Source organism: Bacillus rossius, chromosome 5, assembly GCF_032445375.1.
Source record: "Bacillus rossius redtenbacheri isolate Brsri chromosome 5, Brsri_v3, whole genome shotgun sequence".
Lineage (NCBI taxonomy): Eukaryota > Metazoa > Arthropoda > Insecta > Phasmatodea > Bacillidae > Bacillus > Bacillus rossius.
In genome coordinates, this window is record NC_086333.1 from 30,761,735 (window position 1) to 30,786,471 (window position 24,737).

Here is a 24,737-nt window from a genome sequence, read left to right on the forward strand (position 1 = left end):
TTATGATGCTAAATAATATTTTGATCAACATTCATTTAAACTTTTTTCTGTGTCATGCAGTCTACACTTAATATACCATGAGTAATAGACAAAATGATATGGTGAATTGTGATAAAACCGATACAGCACTAAAAAAGTGTGTTAATACACCACATAACACCAAAATGTAAGTTGATACACCATTTAGCATCAAAATGCAACTTAATTCATAAAATTAATCTGCATTATTAATCTAAATGTAACTTGGATCACAATGCCTATAATCTTTTGAAATGAAAAAGTCAATTACATAATGTAATTTATTTATCAGGAAATTTTTACCAAACTGTATGTAGCAAATAGATTGGAAAATTTTTTAGGTTATATTTTGTATCTTGCAACTGTTATTGTAACCCTTTTTTTTATGTTATGGCATTGGTACAGGTTCAAACACACAAATACTTGCAAATTTATTTTTATTATTCACATGCTTAATAAAAATTAGTATGTTGTAAAATTGCAATATATATAAAAGCCAAAATCATTTATCATATTTGTTTAATAATATGCTATATTTATGAATCAACAGAATTAAAAATAATAATAAAAACTTCAACACCGAAAAATTTCCTGTTGTAAAAACTATCCAAAAAGTAAAACCACATAATCTTGTCCTTAACCATGAGTAAAATTTTGATGATTGCAAGTCTTAGCTGTGTTTGTAATTCCATTGTGGGAATATGTTGTTTCAATGAACGTAGTTAACTTATGACGGCACTGGCGGTTTAAGTGAATTATTTGCATGGAGGATTCGTACTTATGTGTGTGTATTACACACATTACCTACTATCATTATTAAGTCTTCAAACAGCATTATTAAGTCTTCTCAAATACCATCAAATCCTAATTTTTTTGGGAGTTATTTATTTTAAAGTAATAAATCATTTATGTGAAAATACAAAAATTATACTAATAAATTTGTTTGGAACTGCTAAGAGTGTAGTAGTAGTAGTAGTAGTAGTAGTTTTTTTTTGCGAGGTATGTGAAGGTATGACTGATGTCTGACTGTTCGTGAAGGTCTGATAGGAAAGGAGAGATCCACGCTGTGGGACCAAATGCAGTTCTGGGAGGATGCCTTCCTGGATGCTGTGTCGCAGGAGCGAGACATGGTCGGCATGGACCAGGGGCCAGGCGAAATGATGGAGAGGTAGGTTTCACTTTTAAACATAGAAATAAAACAAACTTAGCAGACCATTTGCAATGCTGACTTATTCCGATATAAGAAATTAAAAAACAAATCTGTACGACCTTATTCAATGCTGACTTAGTCGGATATCAGATACCTTTAATACGGATGGTTAGTATTAGATAGAAACAGTATCATCTAATTAATTGCAATAAAATAAAATTAACATCAAAACACCATAAAACACTGAACCAAACACCAAAATGTAAGTTAACAAGTTAAATCATAAAATTAAGCACTATTTTAACAAATTCTTAACTCAAATCACAAAATGATGTTATCATATTATGTATATTAATTATTTTATACTAAGCATATTTTTTTAGTTAAATAATAGTTAGTTAAATATTAGTCAATAAATTTTGGCATGAAGTTGGGTTCAACATTTTGGGACCAAATTGATTATAAACATTAATTTTATTCATGTTTGATTCTTTTAACCATTTTTTTTGTTAAAAATAAAAATAAAAGTATGAAAATAATACCAAATACTTGGAAATCTCCAATGTTTTAAACATCATAAAATAAAAATGATATAATCTTTTAGAGTATTAATTAATATTTTTAATTTAGCACCTGTTACAAAAGTACCTAATTGTTATTTTAAAATTTCTGGGAAGCACAGGTTATACAGCTAAAAGTGATTGTCGCTTGCAATATTTGGCACTATTTATATTATTGTGTTGGTAGTGACTCTTTGACATTGAGAAGGTTGAAACTCAGCTGCTGTAATTATCGTGCTATGTGATTTACTGGTTTCAAGGTGGAAATACATTTTGGAAGTACCAGTATCATTGTGAGAAGATGGCAGGCTAGCATACAGCTCTTGGAGCTGTGTGTGTGAGGTAGTGATCTGCAGTTCCGAGCTTTACTTTGCAGTCCTAGGCTGTTTAGCACCTCATCAAAATTTACCTTTCAAACTTAGGCAGTGGTCTTCGTCTAGAAGAGGGGCTCTTGCGTACCGAGTACATACAGGGGGAGCCACAAGTTGATCCTCCCTGTGGGTCGGTGGCTGAGCATCTGTGTCATGTCATGCTTTCATCCGTAACTTGCTTGTGTATTAATGACCTCTGTCACTAGGTTCAAACAAGTAACACACTACGTTAATAAAAGTTACATTGATGTAAATGTTTTTTTTTTAATTAAAAAAAAATGTGTGCATGGTGTTTCATGCACAAATGAAGTGAAACTTCTTGTTTATTAGGTGTAGATAGTGGTATATTATTAGTATATTTTAATTGAACAAGAGAGCGTAATTATGATCTCCAATAAAAAAAATGCAGTTTTCCACATCCTGTACTCTCACGTTCGATCACTGGCACTTTTGACACCTCTTTTGACGGTTTATTCCCACATTGCCTTTGATAATACCTGTTATCTGCTTCTGCCTTTTTTATTATTTTTAGACATGATGTTAAATCACGATCTCCAGCTGAATAAAATGAAAGAACAAAAAAACACTCCAATTGAACATAAATTATACTTATAAAGTCTATCTCACAAGTCTATTAGTCCTTTTGACATTTTAGAACACAGTGTACACTTGTGAAGCTAACCTCTTAAGTCCATACATATTTTTTACATTTCCAATCACATTCTTAATAGAAAAATTAATGATTCTTATAAAGTTAATTGCACGAATCAATAACTCTTTTCCACATAAATAGATAAATTGTAGATATTTTAAATAATATAAAAGAAATATGGTAGCGTCAATTGTTAGCCATTACGAAAACTGAGGAGTAGACAAACACAAGTAGTGTTACGAGAATTTCATAGCATCACTTCTGCGTCATTTCTACCTCTCCTGTTACCACTAATATCTAGCATGGTACGCTACGTATCTATTCCACCCCCTATGCCATCTTCCCATTTGACCGCTAGTGTATACGTTGGAGTGGCGTCACCGCTGAAGCACTCTCCTACTCAAATGGTTTCCCTAAACGTACAGAACTATTCCCCTCATTTGATCAGAATTTTCGTAACGCTGAAAATTGTAGCCCCCTCAGCAGAGAAGTTTAACTTAAAAAGCCTAGCTACTTCTGTTAAATAGTTTATAATGTAATTTTTTTTGTTAACTTGATACATTTTTAAAATATAATCTACATGTCAGTTTAAATTATGACAAATTAAAATATTTCAATTTATGTACAGTGAAAGGTCTTTAATCTGCCTGTGTCCGGCCCGTTCTGTTAATCAATCACCAATCAACTTGCTCTCGTTTATATTTTTTCGATTGTTGATCTTGGCTATGACGTCGCATTACTGCACTGCTGGCGTTTTTAGTTAGCTCAGAGTTTATTGTTTCTTTCGGTTTTCATTTCAGTACAGTTGCTTCTGTTTTATAGAGGGTTGCATTTCATCACTGGTCTGTATTTTTTCTTTCTATGCAGCACTATTACAACTTGCTTTAATACCATTGTACTGTATATTAATATTTTTAGTATCCTGGTTAAAACTATATTGACGTTCTATACTCTGGCAAAATTGCTAATCTGACAGAGTCTTGCTCTTGATAAAGCTGGATTTTAAAGACGTTTTAATTGTTCACATGTAAATTTTTCTGCAAATAAAATTCTGTTTATCATCATCATTACAGCTTATAACAATTGAAAAAACCAGTTAGGTACAAAATATATATTTATTAATATTTTGATAGGTATTTAAATAGAGAGTATGTTTTCATAGAAACTCACACACACAAAACATAATATAAAAAAAAAAAACGAAATTTTTACCAATATGGTGGCTTTCTAGTGGAATACTCTACACACAATATAACATTTCCTTGAAGGCATCCAAAATTTGAAAACATCAATTTGTCTCTTGAACAGAGCAACAGACTTCATTGAATGCTGGCCTTCTACCATAAGTTGATCATAAGTTGTATTTATGTTTTCATCTTATTTTTCGTAATGAACCTGAAGCTGGAGTTGGTCTATCTGATTCAGACTCACTCTGTATATCTTGTGGAAAAGAGCAGCTACAGCCTTCATATGCTGCCAGCAAAACACTTTCTTCCATTGCCAGTTGGAGGTAATTCTACTACAGTTGGGCAGTTTGATGTTAAAAGTTGTGGCTTGATTAAATTTTTTGCCGTCAGATGTCAGTGATGTTCTTTCTCAAGGACTTGCGAATCTTCTGCTTCTCCTGTGTATTTACCATTGCTGCTATTAATTATATCAATAAATCATCTTTAGGGGTTTGTAACATTACTGTAAACGGAAAAGATTTCTGCATAGAGCCAGCCTAGTTTTCAAATAATTAGGCCGGTGCGAATATGTTTTTTTAATTTGAATCAAATACACATACAGATATCAAATTATTCTTGAATATAAATATTGAATTCAAACAGAATGAGTATACCACTAATAATTTTTTTTTCACATATAGCAAATACATATTGAAAGAAAAAAATAAATGTATAGTGTAGTGGCTTCTGGGAAATTAGATAAATAATACTAAAGTGTAAGGTTGGTTAGGTTGAGTCAGCTACAATTACTATTGGTAAATTTTCTTATATTTGAAATGAAAATATAAATAATTATTTTTCATGGTTATTAAAATAGAATCTACAAAAAAAAATTAATAAACAGTGCAAAGTGATTATGTAAGGCAACCTCAGTTTGTGTGAAGAAACTTCAAGAGGGTGGGTTTAAAAAGAATGTACAGTGAGCAGTTTTAATCTATAGTTGAATATAATGTTGATCTAAACAATTTTTTAAACTTATCTGTTTATATTTTTCTCTATGTGAAAATAAATCACAGCCATATTCGTAAATGACTGAATAATCCTTTTTTTTCGAAGTGTTAGTATTCAAAATCTAATCGAATACAAATAATAAACTATTTCTTTCGAAAATTTGAATATTCGCACAGGCCTGAAAATAATACAAGATAAATAACTATAAGACACATTATCAACAGTAAATAATAACTAATGTGCATCCCACTGCATTTTCCACATACTACCACATATTAACATTAAAAGGAGAGTTCAAACACTTGAGGATTAATATTTTGATTATTACGAAATGTAAAGTTGTACCAACGTATCAGAACTAATGTAAATTCGGTAAATTTAGACTCCAAATCTAAAATTACCTAGGACCTTATCTTTGTCAGGCCACTGGATGGACCAGAGCCATTATTTAGCGCTTCAAGTATAGGAACCACAATAGTCGTTAATATATTAATTATTTAATTCCAATATGCATAAAAACAAACTTTGACAATACGTTTACAGATGCATTATTAGAAGTGTACATTTTTCCTAGAGCAGTAATTTATTATGATTCACGACTCTCCCATTCACATACAGCCAGGGTTAGCTGATTTAAACCACATTGGTTTAAACCACATGTTTTTAATGAATGTATTTTTAAATAGATTATCTGAATTTTTTAAATGAAGGGTCTATGTCCACACTAATAATCACAAAAAATTTTCTCATTAATTTTTCTTGTGATTTATAAGAACAAAAAATTGTATACTAATCAAGATTGTATTGTTTAAATTATCTGAATAATTTGTAAATTATACCAAGCTAAATACTCCTCTTAAATTAAAAATATTAATTAGTAATTCCTATTCTGTGGAAATCCCAGATTGCACTGTAAATCCCCATTCTGTGGGAAATACACATTCTATTGAAAATCATCCTCCTGTGGGGAAATATCCTTTCTGTGGTTAAGTCCCAGTCAGATGTGCAGATTTGCTGGACTTCAGTTTTTTTGATGTTATAACTTCTCTGGTTCAACATGAATGGCAAATAGTGGGATGTTGAGTGGCTTTCATTTGAACATGCTGAGAACCATAATAACTAACATAATATAAATAGGCTTTTGGCAAAACCTACAGGCATATGTAGATTTCGAAGTACCTATTTCTTATGAAAACATTCTGGAAACTTCTATAAATGTCGGGAACAATTTAAGAACTCAATGTACATAACATCCCATTTATGTTGTACAATATTCCAAAATGATTGATGAAACATTTTCTTATATTCCATGCAGCAAAAATGTTTTGAATTTTTTTAACTCATTACCAGCATTTATTAGCTTAGACCGAATTTTATATGCCGACTAAGGTACAGTAAGTCCTCGGTTTACGTCGGGGTTACGTTCCTGAAAACCGCGACGTAAATAGAAACGACGCAAAATGAGCCATGTTTCATGCCACCGGCCGGCCACGGCCCAAGGTTGGCCGGAAGCGCTGGCACACAGACGTGACAACGGGCAATTTTATCAGCAAATTACAACCGACAGCGTGGGAAACAAGTCCAACTAGTACTTCTCAGCTTTATAGAATGTTTATTTAACCAGCTGCTTTATTACCTTTATTGATTGAAATATAAAAACAGATATATAGTCGTTTGGAAGACATCTTATGAATAAAAAATCATAAATTGCAGTGAGCTGATACTGTAGGCCTACTAAAAACGCATTTAATCACGATAAAGTTAACAACGGCTCGTTTAAAACTCCGGCCAACTCAATGATATTATAGCGACGGAAGTGCCAAGGAGTTGGACGAAAAGGGGTAGGAGAAAATGCTGTGTCGTTGCGGGAAGTAGATAACACTTCTACGTGCGAGATACGTGGGTGGCCGAGCGGGGGGGCTGGTAGTATTGCATCACCGCGCGGAGAGCAGCGGAGAGCAGGAAGCGTCCCTCATGATGTATGATAAGATAAGGCGGTGAACGTGTAGCTTACGCTACATAGCATAAATTAACTACCGAAGGAAACAAAGAATTATAAACGAATTATATACGGTGTTTTGGTTAAAATAAAGATTTACGGTCATTGTAAACGACGTTATTGTGAATCGGCGACAACTTAAATTGAAACATGAGTACTCAAACATTAGCGACGTTAATCCGAAACGACGTAAATCGGTACGACGTAAATAGAGGACTTACTGTACATAGTTATGAATTTTTTGACCAAATACTATTTTTAATTCCTTGCACTAATGAAAGGTCATACAAAAATTAGCTTTCGACCAAAGTTTAAATAATACTACAATGATTTAAAATATTTTTGAATGAATTTGATAGGAAGTATTAATATTTTTATTTCAACCCATGTTTTTACTGTAATAGTTTCTTTCATCAAAAATTTTCAAAGCTAAAAGTTTTAGAATTACAATAAATTGTAATAGATTTGATAGTATACCTACTGAACAAGTTATGGATTTTTTTTTTGTCTTTCAACCCTTGTTTTCTCCACCCCTTCCAGTTGAAGTTGGTTGCATCAAAAAAATATTTAAACAAAAATGTTTGATATTGACCCTAAAAGTTATAATAATACAAACGGAAGCAATATTCAATATACTATGGAATTTATAACAATTTTTCTGTTTTTCAAAATTCCTTGCACTTTTCTACTTCTTAATCGGATTTTGCCCATTAACGAGATGAATCGAGATTTTCCATCACTAGATTTTATGTATCAGTTTGGAAGTGATTTGTGTAAAAAATAACCACTGTTATCATGTCCTTATAAATGTTATAAATGTTATAAATGTTATATATAGGGGACCAGGAAACCAAAAAACTAACTAAAAATTTTCTGTAAGTCGCACCATGGTAACGGCTACAATAGGTAGTTCTTCTTCGGAAATTCACCTAGAAGCTGGTGTTAGGTTGCATAAAGCAAACACACGATGCTGTTGGAACAGCAGGGGGCTTTAGCGGGGCCGGGCACGGGCTGCGCAGGTACAGCCTGCGTACAGCAGACACACGCTGCTGTTGGAACAGCAGGGGGCTGTAGCGGGGCCGGGCAAGGACAGCGCAGGTACAGCCTGCGTACAGCAAACACATGCTACTGTTGGAACAGCAGGGGGCTGTAGCGGGGCCGGGCACGGGCTGCGCAGGTACAGCCTGCGTACAGCAGACACACGCTGCTGTTGGAATAGCAGGGGGCTGTAGCGGGGCCAGGCACGGGCTGCGCAGGTACAGCCTGCGTACAGCAGACACACGCTGCTGTTGGAACAGCAGGGGGCTGTAGAGGGGCCGGGCACGGGCTGCGCAGGTACAGCCTGCGTACAGCAGACACACGCTGCTGTTGGAATAGCAGGGGGCTGTAGCGGGGCCGGGCACGGGCTGCGCAGGTACAGCCTGCGTACAGCAGACACACGCTGCTGTTGGAATAGCAGGGGGCTGTAGCGGGGCCGGGCACGGGCTGCGCAGGTACAGCCTGCGTACAGCAGACACACGCTGCTGTTGGAACAGCAGGGGGCTGTAGAGGGGCCGGGCACGGGCTGCGCAGGTACAGCCTGCGTACAGCAGACACACGCTGCTGTTGGAATAGCAGGGGGCTGTAGCGGGGCCGATCACGGGCTACGCAGGTACAGCCTGCGTACAGCAGACACACGCTGCTGTTGGAATAGCAGGGGGCTGTAGCGGGGCCGGGCACGGGCTGCGCAGGTACAGCCTGCGTACAGCAGACACACGCTGCTGTTGGAATAGCAGGGGGCTGTAGCGGGGCCGGGCACGGGCTGCGCAGGTACAGCCTGCGTACAGCAGACACACGCTGCTGTTGGAACAGCAGGGGGCTGTAGCGGGGCCGGGCACGGACTGCGCAGGTACAGCCTGCGTACAGCAGACACACGCTGCTGTTGGAATAGCAGGGCACTGTAGCGGGGCCGGGCACGGGCTGCGCAGGTACAGCCTGCGTACAGCAGACACACGCTGCTGTTGGAACAGCAGGGGGCTGTAGCGGGGCCGGGCACGGACAGCGCAGGTACAGCCTGCGTACAGCAAACACATGCTACTGTTGGAACAGCAGGGGGCTGTAGCGGGGCCGGGCACGGGCTGCGCAGGTACAGCCTGCGTACAGCAGACACACGCTGCTGTTGGAATAGCAGGGGGCTGTAGCGGGGCCGGGCACGGGCTGCGCAGGTACAGCCTGCGTACAGCAGACACACGCTGCTGTTGGAACAGCAGGGGGCTGTAGAGGGGCCGGGCACGGGCTGCGCAGGTACAGCCTGCGTACAGCAGACACACGCTGCTGTTGGAATAGCAGGGGGCTGTAGCGGGGCCGGGCACGGGCTGCGCAGGTACAGCCTGCGTACAGCAGACACACGCTGCTGTTGGAATAGCAGGGGGCTGTAGCGGGGCCGGGCACGGGCTGCGCAGGTACAGCCTGCGTACAGCAAACACACGATGCTGTTGGAACAGCAGGGGGCTTTAGCGGGGCCGGGCACGGGCTGCGCAGGTACAGCCTGCGTACAGCAGACACACGCTGCTGTTGGAACAGCAGGGGGCTGTAGCGGGGCCGGGCACGGACAGCGCAGGTACAGCCTGCGTACAGCAAACACATGCTACTGTTGGAACAGCAGGGGGCTGTAGCGGGGCCGGGCACGGGCTGCGCAGGTACAGCCTGCGTACAGCAGACACACGCTGCTGTTGGAATAGCAGGGGGCTGTAGCGGGGCCGGGCACGGGCTGCGCAGGTACAGCCTGCGTACAGCAGACACACGCTGCTGTTGGAACAGCAGGGGGCTGTAGAGGGGCCGGGCACGGGCTGCGCAGGTACAGCCTGCGTACAGCAGACACACGCTGCTGTTGGAATAGCAGGGGGCTGTAGCGGGGCCGGGCACGGGCTGCGCAGGTACAGCCTGCGTACAGCAGACACACGCTGCTGTTGGAATAGCAGGGGGCTGTAGCGGGGCCGGGCACGGGCTGCGCAGGTACAGCCTGCGTACAGCAGACACACGCTGCTGTTGGAACAGCAGGGGGCTGTAGAGGGGCCGGGCACGGGCTGCGCAGGTACAGCCTGCGTACAGCAGACACACGCTGCTGTTGGAATAGCAGGGGGCTGTAGCGGGGCCGGGCACGGGCTGCGCAGGTACAGCCTGCGTACAGCAGACACACGCTGCTGTTGGAATAGCAGGGGGCTGTAGCGGGGCCGGGCACGGGCTGCGCAGGTACAGCCTGCGTACAGCAGACACACGCTGCTGTTGGAACAGCAGGGGGCTGTAGAGGGGCCGGGCACGGGCTGCGCAGGTACAGCCTGCGTACAGCAGACACACGCTGCTGTTGGAATAGCAGGGGGCTGTAGCGGGGCCGGGCACGGGCTGCGCAGGTACAGCCTGCGTACAGCAGACACACGCTGCTGTTGGAATAGCAGGGGGCTGTAGCGGGGCCGGGCACGGGCTGCGCAGGTACAGCCTGCGTACAGCAGACACACGCTGCTGTTGGAATAGCAGGGGGCTGTAGCGGGGCCGGGCACGGGCTGCGCAGGTACAGCCTGCGTACAGCAGACACACGCTGCTGTTGGAACAGCAGGGGGCTGTAGCGGGGCCGGGCACGGACTGCGCAGGTACAGCCTGCGTACAGCAGACACACGCTGCTGTTGGAATAGCAGGGCACTGTAGCGGGGCCGGGCACGGGCTGCGCAGGTACAGCCTGCGTACAGCAGACACACGCTGCTGTTGGAACAGCAGGGGGCTGTAGCGGGGCCGGGCACGGGCTGCGCAGGTACAGCCTGCGTACAGCAGACACACGCTGCTGTTGGAACAGCAGGGGGCTGTAGCGGGGCCGGGCACGGGCTGCACAGGTACAGCCTGCGTACAGCAGACACACGCTGCTGTTGGAATAGCAGGGGGCTGTAGCGGGGCCGGGCACGGGCTGCGCAGGTACAGCCCGCGTACAGCAGACACACGCTGCTGTTGGAATAGCAGGGGGCTGTAGCGGGGCCGGGCACGGGCTGCGCAGGTACAGCCAGCGTACAGCAGACACACGCTGCAGTTGGAATAGCAGGGGGCTGTAGCGGGGCCGGGCACGGGCTGCGCAGGTACAGCCTGCGTACAGCAGACACACGCTGCTGTTGGAATAGCAGGGGGCTGTAGCGGGGCCGGGCACGGGCTGCGCAGGTACAGCCCGCGTACAGCAGACACACGCTGCTGTTGGAAGAGCAGGGGGCTGTAGCGGGGCCGGGCACGGGCTGCGCAGGTACAGCCCGCGTACAGCAAACACACGCTGCTGTTGGAATAGCAGGGGGCTGTAGCGGGGCCGGGCACGGGCTGCGCAGGTACAGCCTGCGTACAGCAAACACACGCTGCTGTTGGAAGAGCAAGGGGCTGTAGCGGGGCCGTGCACGGGCTGCGCAGGTACAGCCTGCTGAGCGACACGGAGCGCAAGCGGCTGGAGCACGACGAGGACCGCCTGCTCTCCACCATGCTGTACAACCTGGTCGCCATCATGGTCATGGTGAACGTCAACAAGCTGGAGCTGAAGCGCAAGGTGCGGCGGCTGCTGGGCAAGAGCCACATCGGCCTGGTGCACAGCCAGGAGGTGAACGAGCTGCTGGACCAGATCAACAACCTGGTGAGGCCCCTCCCGACTTCTTCCCAGTCTTCCCAGTCTTCCCGAGCCGGGTAATCCTCGTGGATAAAGCATTCAAGAATACACCGAGGGCGGGGGATGAGTAATTCTGTTTCCGCATTTGGTTTTTAAACTTTATTTTTAGAAGAGTGAAAATAGGTGTTTTCAGAATAATTTGTAGGCACAAAACTCCCAGTAGAGGTTTTTAAAAGCACTTTAAGGAATGTATAATGCCTTTATCTTCCTTTATCTGTCATGTAATGTGACGGTTCCCACTCATATCTCATAGTTGCTCTTTTGCATGACGAGAAGACTGCAGGCCAGTAGTCCACAGCCTTGTGCCTAGAGGAGATACCACGCTAGAAGCACCGGCGAGTATTGCACTTATCATCCTGCCTCACTAACACAAGTACACCCCTGACTAGGCATTCCTCTTAATACCTTGATACCACAATGGTGAACTCAAATTTGGAAGAATCCAGATCCATCCATCCTGGTTTAAATTTTCTGTGGTTCCGCACTAGAATGTGACAAATTCCTTACTCAGTTATCCTGACTTGCATGGGGTTTGTCCATCTCCATTGAACTAGTTTTCGATGATACGTAAAACCGAAATGATAAAATAAACAAGTATCTCGGGCTTTTGCAGCCATTGTCAGAGGTTGCTTGGCTGCTTCGTAGGTGAAGGGTTCACAGATGTTTACGTTGACATTGCAGGGGACTGTACCCTTACTATGGTTACCGCAATGTGAACTGAAACGTCGGTGAACCCTTCGGCTTCGACGCGGCTACAACCAACATGTCAACCAATATCAAATAGCCAGATTCTGGGGAACAGTGAGAATCTATAAAATGAAGATTCTGACTGAACTGGTTTTTCGTTGTGAACAACCACACACAACTTAGTAACATAAGGAATAAGCACTAACCACCGTTGGTTAAGTTATATGTACCTACTTATTTTAATTTTCCTGTCATCACCAATGCAATAGACACTAGATGCATAAGAAAGTAGTATTAAACTATAAATCAGAAGATGAGCTCAAATCCATCTTCTTTTATTTTATAAACTAAACTTATGTTTAAATGTATCCTTAGGGATGTAGTGTTTGTGTTGCTTGGGTTGGACACTTCCAAAAAATTATGGGTTTTTGTTTTGCCGAGATCTCCTTGAAAAAACATATTTTAAAAGTTGTGGTGTAATTAATTGGGTCATTGGGTGTATATGCTATGTTTGCAAACACAGTGTAATGACAGAAGTTTACATCAAACAGTTTTGAAAATAAAAGCAAATAAATTTTAGTAAATAATGTTAGTTACTGTTAGTTTTTTACTCTGTTGTGAGTGTGATACTCTCAAACTCTGATGAAAAGAAAAAAAGGTAAGTTCGTTTATTGGAAAAAAATTTAATATTTTACCTGCTTGTTTCAAATAATGACATATTCAGAGGGGACAGGTGATTATAAAATTTAAATTCTTAAATAGTAAATTATTCAGTATTTGCTATTTCTTTATACAATATATTCAAATCCTATTAAATTCACTATAAAAATATTTGCTGTGCCATAAATGAAATGCCTTTTATCACATCAAGAAGGATGTTGATAATTTGTTGATAATTGTTATTACTGTAATAGTAGTCAGGTTTTATTATGTTTATGTTTTATTTAAGAACATAATGCTATAATATGTTGATGGTTTTACTGTTTTTAATGCTGTAGTCTCTCAGATACAACTAAAAAAGTTAAGGACCTCGAAAAAACTTGGCTCGTGTGACAAAATACACGTCAGTCCCTGCCTTTTTGATGTGTAAACATCTCAGCTCTCGGTATATAACATTTTATAGGAGTAATTTTGTGAAAATGAAATGGAAAGCAATATTTTGGAAATGTGACACAAAGATGGTGGACCCTCATTTAGCAACATGAACCCGTTTATAGTCACTTTCGTAAACATTAGGGTACATACTAAACATATTGGTGTGCCAAATTAAACTTTTTGATAGTGAAACTACCCTGTAATATATTTGATAAACTAAAATAGTCATAGTAAAAAGTAATCTCAAGTTTTTAAATGCCTATGAAAACTGGTATTTCAATGATTATTGTACATTCTCCTTGTATATTCTCAACTGGCTTTGCAGCACAGCGGTATAGTGCACAATTGTTAACCTCAAGGGATCTAGTTCAAATCTCTCACTGAGATATTTTTTTCCTATTTTTTAATAACATAAATAAAGAATATTATGTAATAATAAATTTTAATCAGCTTAATAATGTTAAGGTTTGTTTGTAGGAAATATTTATAGACTGACTGATTTCAGTCATTTATGTAAAACAAATATATAAACTTATATTTAGTGTTACAAATGTTTTACAATGTTTCAGATTAATATTTTAGTAATGCTTTATAGGTATAACTTCTAACGTGTGTGGAAACTTTATAGTATTAATTTTTTAGTGAATTTTACCAAGCTGGGCAGTACTTTAGTAAAATTGATCAAAAATCAGGTCCAAAGTGTGGGTTTAGTATTTTTTCAAGCCTTAGATCAGAGCAGTGCAGTTGTCTGTGCATGATGGTGGCACACAACGTTTAAGACTCAGGCAAAGAAGAATTCTAGTGGTGGGTGCCGATATTAGCTGTATGATTCGTGTTTCTAAACTATGGTATGTACTTGAAAATTGAATATTTTATTGATTGTTATATTTATCTTGCTCAGCTTTGTTTAAAAAAATTCTACTTTTAATTTTGCCTCTGAGTTTTGTGTTATAAGTTTATTTGCAGCGTTAAAATATTTGGATTTGCTATTTACTGAGGTTGGATGTTTACACATCACTTGAGAGAACTGAAAGGCTTGCTCACATTTTTTTTTGTATGTATGTATTACCTTCTACCACAATTAACTATAATAAGAGAGAGAAAAAAACAAACATTCATGTTACAACATGACTAGAAAAAATAACTCGTTATTAAAAAGCTCTGTTTCAAAGTAAAAAAATATATATATACAAAAAATAAATAAATAATTTCATAAAAATATTTTAAGACATTAGTTGTTTTTTTTTTTTGAACACTTTGAATGTAACCAATGAGAAGTCATTAAAACTACAAATCATAGGATTTCTCATAAGATTACAACTGTTATCGCCGACACCATGAAATGATTAAATCCAGAAAAGTGCCATTTGAAGCCGGATACTCCCTTGCTCGGATCTCGTGCGTCACCACCTCTCACCGTCTCTTGCGATCCTGATGAAGACTAAAACCCCCGATGGTATGGTTTGTTTCGGCAGCACGGCAACGACATAGACCTGAAGCCGCTGGGGTCGAGGCAGATGCACCGGCAGAGCTTCACGGTGCACGCGGGGGTGGATCCCTCGGGAGACCTGCTGTTCCTGGAGGTGCGGGAGGACGGGCTGGTGCTGCGCTCCGTCAACGGCACCATCGTCGAGCGCTGGTGGTTCGAGCGCCTCGTCAACATGACCTACAGCCCCAGGAACCGGGTGCTGTGCCTCTGGCGCAGGAACGGTGGCCAGACCCAGCTGCACAAGTACTACACCAAGAAGGTGACCGCACGGCCTCTCCGGTCACTGCCGGACGATATACCCTGGTCTGCCGCCTGTCAGCAAGCCAGGACGATTCCTTCCTCGGAAACCCTGGTCTCTCGCCTCTCAACACGCCACAAAGCCTAATAAAAAATATAAAATAATGTGTAAATAGTGTAAAGAAATCAAATGTTAGTTTGCATGCTGGTTATCCCTTGCAGTCTGCTTGTCTTCAGGGTTTTCTGCAGGTCAGGAAAGTCGCAAAAAAGTAGTGCAACCCTAGAGAATCAGGTAAATCGAGGTGCTTCAGACCCATGCTCCCTCCTTATCCCACTTGCACCCCTTCGTTTCGGGAATACCGGACTTTGGCAACCACAATCGAAGAGAACCAATTTACAGCCCTGCAGAGGGTACCAGGGGTGGGTGGTATTAGAACAAGGCCCTACTGATCCAGGATCCATAATCCCAATAACCACTTTTGGGGAACCTTTGCCTAGTTGAGATGACAGGACACATTTCCCCCACTATTTCGCATCCCATTGATTCGCCGCACAGGACCTCATTACCCGTGAAGGTAGAGTGTTGGTTTGTGACTAGTGCTATGGGGGCCGGCCGATCTTGTTGCATTTTTCTCTCTTATCTGTCGCTGAGCCCCGAGCTGACACCATAGATCACGCCCATGATAGAATTGAGAGGCATGCTTTCCTTTGCGAACACATAAACAGTAATGGTAGGTACAATTTTTACTAGTATTGTGCGAACTGTTCGAAATTTCGAGTCGAGTCGAGTCACATATTGCGACTCGACTCGACTCGTTGCACTTTGAAGTGTTCGAAAAAAAAAGAGTTTTTAGGTTAGGCCTAACACAGGAATTATTTTAATTCCATTTGAAATTACAATAGTATTTTTACGGTCAGAAGCATAATTGAAAAAGTTTTAGGCTATTTTAAAACACGCAAATTAAACGAACTACCGTCATTTTTGTTTACCAACACAATCTTATAACTTGCAATTTGAAAATACGCACCTGTACAAAGTACAAACAAAAGCAGTCGCGTTTCTCATCCGGAACGGCCTGTTTATAAATGTAAGACGGGTGTTAATGAACAGTGTTGATTAAAATCAGATTTATTTTTCGTGTGTACATTATCCCGTGACACGTTTCATAGTAATTAATTAATAATATACCAGGACAAGCATTCGCGCTAACAGCTGCATGCCGCCATGTTGTCTACTGTTCAACCAACGAACGAGCATTTACTGTTGTTGCAGTCATTTGATATGAGAATCGATACTTCAAGTATGAAAATAGGTCGATTTATTGCGATTTTGCTCAATTTGTCGTGCCGGTGTCACGGATCACACAGTAACGCGATCTTTTGTTGAGGTTAATATAGAAAGTTCTTATTTTCGTTTTGTTTACACCGTGAATGACGTGTATCAGTAATGAAAAATGAATCCCGGTTCATCAAAACGTGGTGAAGTACATCATAAAGGTGCATTAATTTGGAAGTTTTTTTCCAAAACCCGAACGGATGAGGCAGAATGTAACACTTGCAAAATTACTCTGAAGGTGCCGTCGGGAAGTACAACTACGTTGATTCGGCATCTCAACAAACACCAACGACAGAAAAATCAGTATTGGGAAGAAAAACGAACAAATGAGCAAGCATCTGTAACGCCACCAAAAACACCCAGACAACAAACTTTAGATGGTGCATTTACCCATGTGAAAATGGATAAAACTCATCACAGATCTAAGGCAATAACATCGGCAATTGGGAGAATGATGGTTCTAGATTATCAGCCCTAGTCCCTTGTGGAGGATAGGGGATTCCAGGAACTTATTAATACCCTAGAACCAAGATATGAGATACCTTCGAGAACAGTTTTTTCGAGGCGTATTATTCCTAAGATGTACGAGAACTACAAGTTACAAATAAAAACAGAAATGGAACTGGAACTATGTTCAGCACAGTCGCTGTCACTTACTACCGACATGTGGACTTCTCGAGCGAACGAGAGCTACATTTCTGTGACCTGTCATTATATGACAGCAGATTTTATGATGAAACGTTATGCTCTTGCTAATTCATACTTTCCTGGCCAACATACAGGATCTGCAGTGCACCAGAAATTGAATTCCATTTTAGAAGAATGGGATTTGGGGCAGTGCACAGTACCCATTTATATAGTTACAGACAATGCACGAAACCTAACTGCAGCATTGTCTAAAAAAAATTGGATTTCAATACCTTGCCTTGCACATACAATGCAATTAGCAATAAGTGATGCAAAGAAAACCACTCCAGGTTTTAGTGAATTGTGCCAAAAAGGTCGAGCCATTGTTGGGCATTATTGTCACAGTGTTCAAGCACAAGAGAAACTAGGCTATCTACAGAAAACAATGGATAAACCTATGCACAACTTAATACAAGATGTCGAAACTCGCTGGAATAGCGAGTTCCAGATGTTTGCTAGGCTACTTGAACAGAGGGGCCCAATTTCAGCTGAATTAGCAGAGAGTGGGAAAAAAATTGAGTGTTTCAACCAAGCTGAGTGGCATATGGTTAGTGATATGGTTGATGTTTTGCAGCCAATTGACCAAGCAACCACTGAACTGTGTGCTGAATCTTACCCAACCCTTTCCATGGTGATTCCTGTTGTAAGCAGCATACAATCATTGCTGGAAAATAACATAAAAACTAAAAGCAAAACAGGATGTGATTTGACTTTCACTAGAAACTTGCTGAAAGCTTTTCGAGCTCGTTTCCCAGATTATAGAATGTTGAAACCAAATATGGTGGCCATGGTATTGGATCCACGTTTCAAAGGTGTTCTACTCAGAGAAGATGAAATGAAACTTGCTATTAAATTCTTGGAGGAAGAAATCTGCAGGCAACAGGAATGTGATGCTGAATTAGGCCTACCTGCAGTTGACAATTTAGAACAGAGTGATGTAATAGTCACATTGTGGGGGGCTTTTGATCAGTTAGCAAAAGAAAAAAATAAGCTTGCAAGCAAGGAACAATCAATGAAAGATCAGGTTACAACATATTTAAGTGAATCTGTCATAGCTAGGCATGAAGACCCTTGTGCATGGTGGAAAAACAACAGAAAGCAGTTCAATTGTCTTAAAAATTTGGCTCAACATTATCTTTCTGTACCTGCAACACAAGTAGCGAGTGAACGTTTGTTTTCCTGTGCAGGGAACACTGTCACTGTAAGAAGGAGTAATCTGAGCCCAGAGCATATGGAGCAACTAGTATTTCTCCATCATAATATGAAGCAATAGTAACTCCTATTTCCGTGTAATGTTAGAGGCCTATGTGTAATTAAATTGTGTTTGTGTAACCTGTTATCTAGTGTAAAAATAGTGTGCTTCAGAGAAACTTGATTATAATAAAACTTTAAACATGACTGAAATATGATAAGTAGGTTAGTAGGTTCTTACATGGATATTTATTTAGCCTATGTATGTTGATGATAAGAATTTATAAACCAATTTTTAGCAGAAATTTTTTACTGGTAGATTACCTCTAAACTCGAACTCGACTCGAAACTCGATTTTTTTTAAAGTGTTCGACTCGAACTCGACTCGAATTCAAAAAGTGGTGTTCGCACATGCATAATTTTTACCCTTAAATTTTTAATTTTTGGGGTACAACATATAATTTATATCATCCAAAAATTTGTAACGTGCCATGTTGACCCATCAAGACATTCCAACATAACAGTTAATTCATAGACACTTGTAATATATAGCATTGCATATACATAAAGAAAAGTTTTAAATTTTGAGTTTCGTTCCTATACTTTTACGTTTTTAAACGTTTTCTGAAATTTATTCTTCAGTAGCTATAATAATTCAGGAAAACCTCCACCTGATACACCACAAATGGAATTCGTCGCTCCAAACTGATGATAAATCCCCACAGTTAAAATGTTAACTAGTACTATTAGAGACATCCTGTTTGTTGGGGAACAACATTGCCCTGGTTCTGTGCGGATGCATGGGGTGGAAATATCCTAATTATTTGCTAAATGTATAAAAAAATAGTTTAAAAGAATTTCCTGGCCCCAACTAGTGATATTATCGTATTCAGTCGCTTCATTTTTTTGGATGAGCCGCCACAAGAAACGACTCATCAGGTCTGTATCAAACGACTAACAGTTTGGACGAAGTGATGACCTTTCCTTATGAAGGGTGAGTGAAGTCAACCGACCAATTATACCACAGCTTTGTATTTAATACAAGGTCATCTTCACAGGGCTGGTAAATACAGTAAATGTTCCATGATGTTTGGTAGTAAAATTCTATACCACTGCATGTTGTCTTCTTATTGGTTACAGAAAGCAGCAAACCTTCTACTGCAGATTACAGACCATGGAAAAGCTTAATTTTTTAAATTTGATTGTTAAAAGTATCACTGTAAGTTTGAAACTAGTACTAGAAAAGTAGTGTAAGCGGATTGAGCTTGTCTCGTCGACGTCATGGTTATTAGGGACTAATAAAGGTGATGAGATACTAATGGAATGGAGCATTGACAGAATGAATTGGTGAAGGAACTGGAAGTGTCGGGAGAGAACCCGCCCATGCACTGCAGCGTTCACTGTTTTCAGTTCGCAAAGAAATCCTGATTTGACTCCACTGGGAATTGAACCGTTTATCGCCTTGGTGGGAGGCAAACGTTCTGACCCTCAACCAACGCAATCTCTGTTGCATTACATTATGCAAGGTGTCCACATTCTGTAAGGTCAGGAAAATCCTGGAAAAGTCATGGCAATTCCCCAGTGATGATAATTTCAGGAGAGAATGTCATGCTCCAGTCTGCTATCACTCAGACTTTGAAACATTTATTTTCAGATAGTGTCTTCGTGAATAGCAGGTAATACACATTATAAAACGGGGTAGGCAAGAGACTGTTAGATCTTGTAACTCTCCAGCCCTTTGACTAGCTCAGAATTGGTCTAAATTGCACATATGTACTTAACACTTAAAGAAATTAGTTTGATGTTAAAAATATTTAAATAAAAAAAAAAAATGATAGTGTCAGTGATTGATTGCTTAAATAAAGTTTCTCAGACACAAACTGATTTTAACTGTTTTCTATTTATTCGCTATGAAAACTCCACAACTCACAATGGCCGCGAGCTTCCGACCACGAAAAAACGGTAACAGTACGAAAATGCAAATTGGTCGCACAAAACAACTTCACTGACAGAAAACAGATTTACTGTAGATTAGTAGGTAATGAAAGTGGAAAAATTACATACTGTTTTCAAGAAAATCCAGTGGTGACTTGCAGCTCACAGTACAAGCCAAAGGACTCCTTCCTCGGAACAATGACGAAGGTACTCTGTTATCGTTGTGGGTTGTTACCGACGACTGTGGCCAAAATTTCCAATTAAAAGTCCGAAACGCAAGAAAAGGTTGAACATGAACGGTAGAGCCCTATCCACAGCCCGACATGTGACTTCTGGGTACCTAATACACATGCTGACTAACTCCATGACTTCCCTTCTCTTCTGAGATTGAAGAGGGTGTTCGTGTGATGTAATTTACAACGAATCACAAAAAAACGTGCAGAAAAATAAATAAGCCAATCAAGGGCATGTAGCAACAAGTCACAATTCATTTTTCTCTCGCTCAAGCAATGTCTGACTCTCTTTTACACTTATATAACTGATAAACACTTTGCATCAGCCCTACTGTTCTAGAGCCTTCTAGAACAGCCCTGGGGTTCATGCCTGAGCGAATCAAAGAAAATACAACAAGCAATACTTAGGAATATGTGGAAACACCCAAAAACGTAATTGAACATGTAAATAAACATGTAAAAATAACTTTATCTGGCTTATACACCATAAACCAAGCAATTAATTAGAAACATTTAAGGAGCACAAAATAATGTTTATTATGATCATGAAACACATTGCAAACACAGAAATAACTCTCATAAATAACAAATAGCTGTTATTTACATGACATAAAAACCCCTCACCAAATACTGAATTTGATCACAAAACATAATAAATCTTAAATGAAACTGTCAAAAAACAAGTGGGGAAGGGCTTGTAGTCTGGGTTGTTACAAACTAGGCCAGCTTCAGGGATGGTGGATACTAGATCTTTATTTCTTTCATATAACATCAGGTGAGGTAATAACATTAATTAGGGAAATTTTGTAATTTAGGTGTTGGAAAGTCAGGGAAATTGTAGTAGATGTTTTTGTGTACCCTGAACTGAGACAGTTAGTGAAGCACGTGTGGTGGGACTGTGTGCAGTGCAAGGAGCTGTACTACTGCATCAAGGAGGCGATGGAGCGGGCGGCCGCGCGGGGCAGCACTGCCCCCTCGGGCGTGGAGCTGGGCGGGGAGTTCCCCGTGGAGGACATGAGGACCGGGGAGGGGGGGCTCCTGCAGGTCTGCATGGAGGGCGTGGGCCTGCTGTTCGTCAGCAGCAAGGTACGCCCCAGCCCCGCCCCGCCCCCTGCCTCCGTCCTCCTTCTCCCCACTCCGCCGGGCGAGGCTGGGACATGGAACAGGCCGTGCAGTACTCTGTGCACGGGTGCAAATTTGTAAATTACTATTTTAGGCTTTACTCACATGCTACGGAAAAAAAATTAAATGCAGTACATATATATATAATTTATAAATAGTAGTTTTTGTTTTGTACTTTTGATTAATTAGTGAGTCAATGCAGCTCGATCATTGATTGGAGATTCATGACATCAGTTTATATCCATGTTTCATCCTTACGGTTTACAAACTATTTTTGTAAAATTTTTGTAAATTAATTGAATTATTGCGTAAGAGCATTGGTGAATGGAATTTGTGATGTTGATCACAAATAAAACTATTTAATTAATACTATTATTTATTTATATGTCTAATTATGACTAAAAATGCCTTATTTTGAATTATCAGCTTTGAAACTACATAGTTGTATCCAGTGCTCTTAATGTAAATTGAAAGTATTAATAAGTGTGTAAGGTAATTACAGATTTCAGTAAGGTTTATTAAAAATCCTTGCAGATGTACAGCACAGTCCATTGGCTAATGACTGGAAAAAAAAAAAGATCTTTAATAGTTAAGGAACTAATAGTTGTACTATAGTTTTCATGTTTTATTTTTATGGAATTTTAGTAATTTAATTAAGTAGAATTTCCAAAAATAAAAATAAATATTAATTTTTTTGTTTTAATGGTAAGTGTATATAATGAAGCTTGATATGTCTCAGTAGCTTTATTATTATAATGTGTTGACTGTTGCATTGCTATAAGCCACATTCAGAATAAAGTGCAATAATGTAATTTGATTTGTGTTACAGGATAAACAACAACAAGAAATGGTCTGATTGTTTGTATATCACTAGAATTTGTTAACTGCCATAAAATTAGACTTTTTTTAGTAACTTTGCTGAGGAAGGTGGAATAAGTTCACTTGTGTATATTTCAAAGCTGTCAGAAATCCTAGTAAAGTTCTTCTGTCTCTTTGACAGTCCCATAGAATGTGTGTCTTATGCTGATGTTAATTTCTAATTTATAACTTGACATGGAAAATCACTCCCTACTACTGGAGCATGGTTATTTTACTATTTTAGTTCTATATTTTTAAGTGTCTTTTTACTTCATGATTTATTCCCCTTTAAAGATCTATTATAATGGGTAAGTTGTGTTCAAAATAAGAAATATTGATGCTTATAATACTTCTGCATGAAGTTCAAGCATGTTTGATTTATTGTTATCTGCATCTTGAAGATAATTATTAGTCTTTTGTTTCACTCGTAAATTATGTCTTCCCTGGCTACCAAGCTTTTATTTTAAAGTAATGTTATCAAAGATTTTTCTAAACTTAAGTGTGAGCTAGATATATGGAGTGTTAGTGACACAAGGTTGAAAATGTGGCTACTTGAGGGTTACATTTTTTGAAGTCTAGCATTTGTAGGGAAGAAAAAGGTTCAAATAGTGGAGTAACTTACACAAATCAAATTGCTTTATACTGCAGTGACTCTGTGTGTCTTGCGGCAATGTGCTGGTAACAGCAGTAGCATCGTCAGAAGATAACGGTAGGAGCTCTTATCTGATTACTTTTTCCGAGTAAAGTACCATGTCCATCACTAGCCAGTGGACTGTGACTGTTAACATGATGGTGTTGATGGTGATGGATTGCAGTTAATATTACCATCATGTGTCGTCTGCGTTCGTATGTACTTGCGCTGAATTGTTTTATGAATGTTTTTTGTATTGAATGTCTTTATAAACTGCAAGGACCTCTCAAAACTTTCCTGCTACATGCTACCACAACATCTTATAATTACTACATTTTACTGAACATTATTATGAATATCATTTTCAACACATCCACCCCTAATACATGCTCTACTGTTGTCTATAAACTACCACTATTTTTACTTCTTGCTAACCATTATTTTCAAATTTGAACTTCAAAGATATTTTTTATGCCCATAAAATTCTGAGTTATTATAACTGAAAAGTAACATTACTAGTCTTAATTTACGTACAGAATTCCCTTGAAAACACTTTTTCTGATTATGAAATTTTGTTATTCTATTCGGTGTTTCTACTATGCATGCTGTTTTCTTTGAACTTTCTTAAGCTCCGTGTATTTAAAAGTCTTGTAAAATAAGCTACCACTTTCTATTTCATTTTTATATTCTTTATTATGAAATTTCACCTTGTTTCACAATTATTTATAACAAACATTTGATCTTTACTTTATACTATGAATGTCGTATGCCCTATCTCTATATAACTTCTTTCTATTTTTCTTGTGAGTGGGAAAATATTATTCACCTTGACATTTTGAATTGAATCGTGACATTTAAAATTAAAAAGCTTAGGAACTTTTGAGATGGTCCTTGAATTTAAGACTGTAAACAAGCAACATTCTCATTTACGCTGTTGAAATGAGACTTGTGTGAGTGGGTGGGTAAAAACAACGGTTTGAATTTGTAGAGTACTTGGATATAATATGTTCTCTTGGTTTGTTAATTATTTTTCCTACCATCTTTACACGCATCCAATGGTGATGCCAGGACTTTGAGGTATTATACTAAAAATCTTCTGAAAATATTCACTATATTTGTCCATACACATTTTGCTTCACCCATTTGATAAATTGCTATACCTTTAGTAGTCCTACCACTAATTTTTTTTTTGTTTCATGTAGAATTGGTGTCTTATGATTTATTATTGACTAATAGCGAGCAAATTTTAGAAATTACACAATACTTTAGTTCACACTGTACTAGCAAATAAAGAGCCAAAACAGTTGTAGCATGCCACTTAATACTTGAAAGTGCACTACTTTACGTACTGTGATATAATGTATTTGTTGGAGTCTCCCAAAGCTAATGGTAACATTATTTATAATTATTTATTGACAGACCATCTCTCAAGTTTCCTACGCAATAGTTTGCTGTGTGTGTGTAGATTGTGTTTATGCTATACATTTCATCTCAAAATTCTGGTGCTGTAGAGAACGCTAAGTGTCAATTTCATCGGCATTATGCACAATTAATCCCTGCTTGCATGGCGCTTTAATAATTTTGCATGAGTGCTTAGTGGTTATTGGCTTTGATTGTTACTGTTTAACTTTGGCAGCTGCTTT

At 39.7% G+C, this 24,737-nt stretch overlaps 1 protein-coding gene across 13 annotated transcripts in view; it reads left to right on the plus strand.

The window, feature by feature from the left end:
- Positions 1 to 24,737, plus strand: part of LOC134531686 (MAP kinase-activating death domain protein) — a 268,039-nt gene that overhangs the window by 193,049 nt on the left and 50,253 nt on the right. For all 13 annotated transcript variants that reach the window (XR_010075065.1, XR_010075066.1, XM_063367486.1 and 10 more), the window contains 4 exons: positions 1,057 to 1,186; positions 11,344 to 11,560; positions 14,851 to 15,123; positions 21,390 to 21,569. Coding sequence is in view for 11 of the 13 variants with exons in the window: in XM_063367486.1 (XP_063223556.1) it covers positions 1,057 to 1,186; positions 11,344 to 11,560; positions 14,851 to 15,123; positions 21,390 to 21,569 (800 nt within the window). In the remaining 2 variants the exon portion in view is untranslated. The remainder of the gene's footprint in view (positions 1 to 1,056; positions 1,187 to 11,343; positions 11,561 to 14,850; positions 15,124 to 21,389; positions 21,570 to 24,737) is intronic.